Source organism: Sphaeramia orbicularis, chromosome 2, assembly GCF_902148855.1.
Source record: "Sphaeramia orbicularis chromosome 2, fSphaOr1.1, whole genome shotgun sequence".
NCBI lineage: Eukaryota > Metazoa > Chordata > Actinopteri > Kurtiformes > Apogonidae > Sphaeramia > Sphaeramia orbicularis.
The window spans coordinates 1573630-1578138 of record NC_043958.1 but is presented as its reverse complement, the minus strand read 5'-3'; the positions used below and the strand labels follow the sequence as shown (position 1 = coordinate 1578138).

Sequence of the window (4509 nt, the reverse complement as noted above, 5' to 3'; positions counted from 1 at the left end):
TTTAATGAGGTCATGTCATTGTGTCTTATTTTAATGGGGTGAGCTTAACATAGAATTTGCCATGCTTTTGGTTTTGTGTTTGTTTTGGGCTTGGTCTATTGAGGTCATTTCAAATCTATTCAATTTACTGTTGAAATTATGACTTTCTAGATGGTTTATGTTGCTTTTGACCTCAGTTTACATCAGGGCCAACATACGGCCAACTGGCCAAAACTGATCCTCCAAAAAGTCCAATCCTTCTGATGGGATGAATTTGTGAATTTACACTGAATATATTAACAATCACAAACAACCTCCCCCCATCACCATCAAATTTGAATCATTTGTTCCTCCTTCCAAAACTTTTTGAGTTATCTTGCACATGGACAGACAGACAGACAGACAAACAAACAGACAGACAAGCCATCACCGGCAAACACATAACCTCCTCGGCAGAGGTGATAATTAACAAAATTAAGAGAATAATCCAGAAAATAAATTTTTAAAAAATACAGAAAATAGTCATTAAATTGAGCAAAAATGAAGAAAATGAACAAAATGGATACAATAATCAATATAATTAACAAAAGTGAATAAAACAGTGATCAAAATGAAGATAATAATGAATAAAAATACACAAAAGCTGTGAAAATAATCAAAATGAGAAAAAAAAACAACAACAATATAAATGTGCAATAACACTTTATCAAATACATAGAAAACATCAGATAAACTTTTGGTCATTTGTTCCCAATTAATCTTATTAAAGTTTGTAAGATTTAGCACATTTAATCTCTGAGGCCGATCACTGATTCAAAACAAAGAAAAACTGCAGACCTTTGGTTGCGTTCTCAGGGTTGGAGTTTGGATTATTCCCATTTTTCCTACTTTCTCACCGGGTAGTGAACGCAGCGTCATCGCCAGCCTTCCGGAAACGCGTCTGGTCCGTTAGCTGTTAGCTTAGCTGCTAAAAACATGAAGCCTGAAACCGGTGTTTAACGGAACTTTTACGCCGGTTTAGCCGACTCATGGGTGTCTCAGTGTTCCGGTACCGACACACGGAGCCCCTCCCGTCTTGTGACACTGAACTGCAGCTTTTTTCGGGTCTGTACTGAGCGGCTAAGCTAACTAGCTACTGTTTACGTTAGCCTGTGAGGAGTTAAGTGTCTCCTGAGGTTATTTTCGTACATTTTTCTTTGTTTATTTGCTGATCATCATGTCTGAGTTCCACATAAGTGTTTTTTGTTTTTTTTTCTTTTTTAAATCTATTGTCAGTTACTGTTACAGGCCTATTATACACAAAACTATTGTAAAATCATCATATATCAATAGTTTTTCATATTTTTTCTGCATAAATCTCTAAAGCCACTTCAGCTCTGCTCAAAACTAACAAATGTTCAATAATTTTTCAGGATTTTAACCCTGTTAGTGTGAATTTGCATATGTAACACCACTTGTTTTATTAAACAAAAAACAAAACAAACAAAAAAGGGAGGGGAAAAATAAATAAATAAATAAATAAATAAATAAATAAATTTTTTTCCATATAATACATTGTGGAAGGATGTGGGTTTGGTTTATATCAGAATCTTGGACAAATGGAGAAAACATGATGAAGTAACAAACATAATGAAGGAAATAAAGAATTAAAGGAAATGTAGATTTAGTGTATATGGACAAAAATGCATTTACTTTGGTTTTCATTAGGTGATTATTTCAAAGGTCATGACAAAGCATCATAAAAACACTAATAACAGACAAATAAGGATTTTTTATTCAAGAAAATGGTCAAACGTTGATGTTCATCCAATGAATACAGAGATGTATTAAACAGTCTGTTCATGATCAAACAGTAAATAAACCAAATTGTTCACAAAAACTGGTCAAATTAACTTGAAATAAAAAAACAAGCTGAGAGGCTGAATAAAAGTTAGTCAATGCTGAGTTACGGGAGTTGGATTTACATGATATAAATTAACAAAATAATCCATAAATGAATGAAAATTAGGAAAAACTGAACAAAACAAAGGGAAAATATCCCGATATGAACGGGTTTTATGATATCTAAAGGAGGAAGGAGTCAAGGAGAGAGGAGACAATAAGTGACGAATATTTTTATCCCATAAAATACACGAGGGCTATGATTTTTTAAACAGGAAGTGTTACATATGGAAATAATTTTAGTGTTTAAAAATATTAGCGTTTGTTACCAAATCGGACCATTTCTATTCATAAAACAGAGCAAATTATTAATAATGTCCCAAATGTAAGACAAACCCGGTACAGCCTTCAACCAGAACAACATGTATGTGAATATTTCTAACACTGTACAAAAAAATTAAGTCCTTCTCCTCGTGATGGTAACCTGGAGCACATCTTTCCCACTTTATCATCAGGCCTTGAACGCAGCATCACCATCCTTGTCGCGTCTGATTCGTTAGCAGTTAGCTTAGCGGCTAAGAATGAAGCCTGAAGCTGGATTTTAACGGGACTTTTACGCCGGTTTAACCGACTCACTGGTACCTCGGTGTTCTTTTACCGACAGACGGAACACCTCCCGTCTTGTGACACCAAACCGGAGCTTTTTTTTCATGGGTCGGTACCGAGCGGCTAGGCTAATTAGCTACTGTTTACGTTAGCCTGTTAGAAGTTCAGTGTCGTCAGTTTGTTTTATGTTTCTGTTTCAGTTATTTCAACAACTGAAAACAACTACACGACGTTTAAAGAAGTACGGGGAAGTTTGTGGAACCGCCATTAAAACCTTAAAACTACTTTATGGCCATTTTTGCGATAGTTGTAGGTTAGCTAGCCTGTTAGTGGAGGTTGTCCTCGAAAACATGTTAAGTCAGTGTGTGATAGTTGGATTTAATCCTTCATTAAAACTCTTAGTATTTCATGGTCCATTAACTCCTGTTGACTGATTTTCTTCAGGGGTTCAGGAAGTAAATGTAAATCTGATGTGATTATAAGCCTATAAAGTAAAATATGAAGCTAACAATGTGTAGAGAACATTCAAACAGAGAAATTTTGATAATTTCTGCAGTTTGTCTCTAAATTCTGTTTGTTATGTGATAAGATGGTGCAGAGGAGGATTTTAAGATGCCTCGTCTGGAAGAATAAGATGTAATATCAAGTATCTGTCCAGGCATAGATCCATGGACCACATCTTCCTGATGATGATGATGATGATGACAAAGCCCTGGAACGGATCAGACTGAAGAAAGATCTGAATCTGTGTGGAACTCCTAGTGTTATAACACCTGTACTGTACTATTTTACAGCAGCTGGACAGTACAGAGCAGAGTAAAGCAAATAAAAACTCAAACACAGAAAACAATAGATGAAATAAAACAATAAAAACATCTCGAATCTCAGTCATTTTTATATGTCAAGCATGAAAACAGTGGATTTAAAGGAGGAAGAACTGGAGGATAGTATGAGGAAGAATAAAGTGCAGATTCACAGCAAACTAATAAATTAAGATAAAGAAGTGACGAGATAATGAATAAACAAAGTGTATGATGTCGTTAATCATTTAATTAGTTTGTATAGATACATGTTTGCGGTTTAATATCGGCCTGATTTCTGAGAGTGTGACGTTCTCTGTGTTGTGTTTGTGTTAAAGGTGAACGTCAGGAGGAGAAGATTCTGACAGAAGCAGACAAACGTTATCGGTGTAATGGAGGTGAGGCTTCAACTTCAACCTCAGGAGTCTGAGGGAGTTTTGTCGACTTCTACACTTTATAATAATTCACATTTTTAAGGTTATTGCAAAAAACAAAAGACCCAAGTGTGTGATATGTAAATGTTCAGTTTAGTCTCAGTTTTATGGAACTGAGGCCTATTTCTGTCCTAGTACCTATAGAAAGTGATAATTCAGCCCAAATGCTGAAGGTTTCAAGTCAAGTTATTGAAAATGTGCAAACCTGTTGTGAAAACACACCTTCACTCATGAGGAGGAAGGTTTGTGGTGCTGAAATAGGTTTTTAAAAAGAAGTGGAATATATGGATAAAATAATAGGGAAGTGGAGAAAACATGTCTAATTGTCTTCATTTATATTCATTTTCATGATCATTTTGTAAATGTTTGTTCATATTCAGCATTTTGTTACTTTTCTAGATTATGTTGTGTGTTTTCTTGATTATTTGGCAAGTTTTGTGCTAATTTTCATCCTAAGTTTGTTCATTTATGGTATAGGTTTATTTTTCATTATTTACATCAGAGACATTTGGTGAAAATAAAAAAGACATTTATGCTCAAAAAAACAACCAATAACTTTTAATAAATTCTTACTACACTTTCCTATTATTTTATCCATATATTCCATTGCTTTTGTGGAGCTCATCTACATGAGTGAAGGTGTGTTTTCATAACAGAATTGAACATTTTCACTAATCTGACTTCAAACTTTAATCATTTGGACTGAATTTTCTCAGTTCCATAAAGCTGAGACAGAACTGAACATTCACATGTAGAACACTTGGGTTTTGTGTTTTTTTGTATCTTAAACAGGTGAACAAAAGAACGTA

The 4509-nt window shown here is 34.5% G+C and overlaps 2 protein-coding genes across 2 annotated transcripts in view; one reads left to right on the top strand and one right to left on the bottom strand.

Moving 5' to 3' along the window:
- LOC115432728 (zinc finger protein 420-like) overlaps positions 1-4509 on the bottom strand; it is a 597943-nt gene that overhangs the window by 540394 nt on the left and 53040 nt on the right. The gene's annotated exons all lie outside the window — the stretch shown is intronic.
- Positions 2306-4509, top strand: part of LOC115436188 (uncharacterized) — a 43608-nt gene continuing 41404 nt past the window's right edge. Inside the window, exons 1-2 of the mRNA XM_030158959.1 lie at positions 2306-2574; positions 3605-3664. Of these exons, the coding sequence (XP_030014819.1) occupies positions 3659-3664 (6 nt within the window). The 5' untranslated portion in view covers positions 2306-2574; positions 3605-3658. The remainder of the gene's footprint in view (positions 2575-3604; positions 3665-4509) is intronic.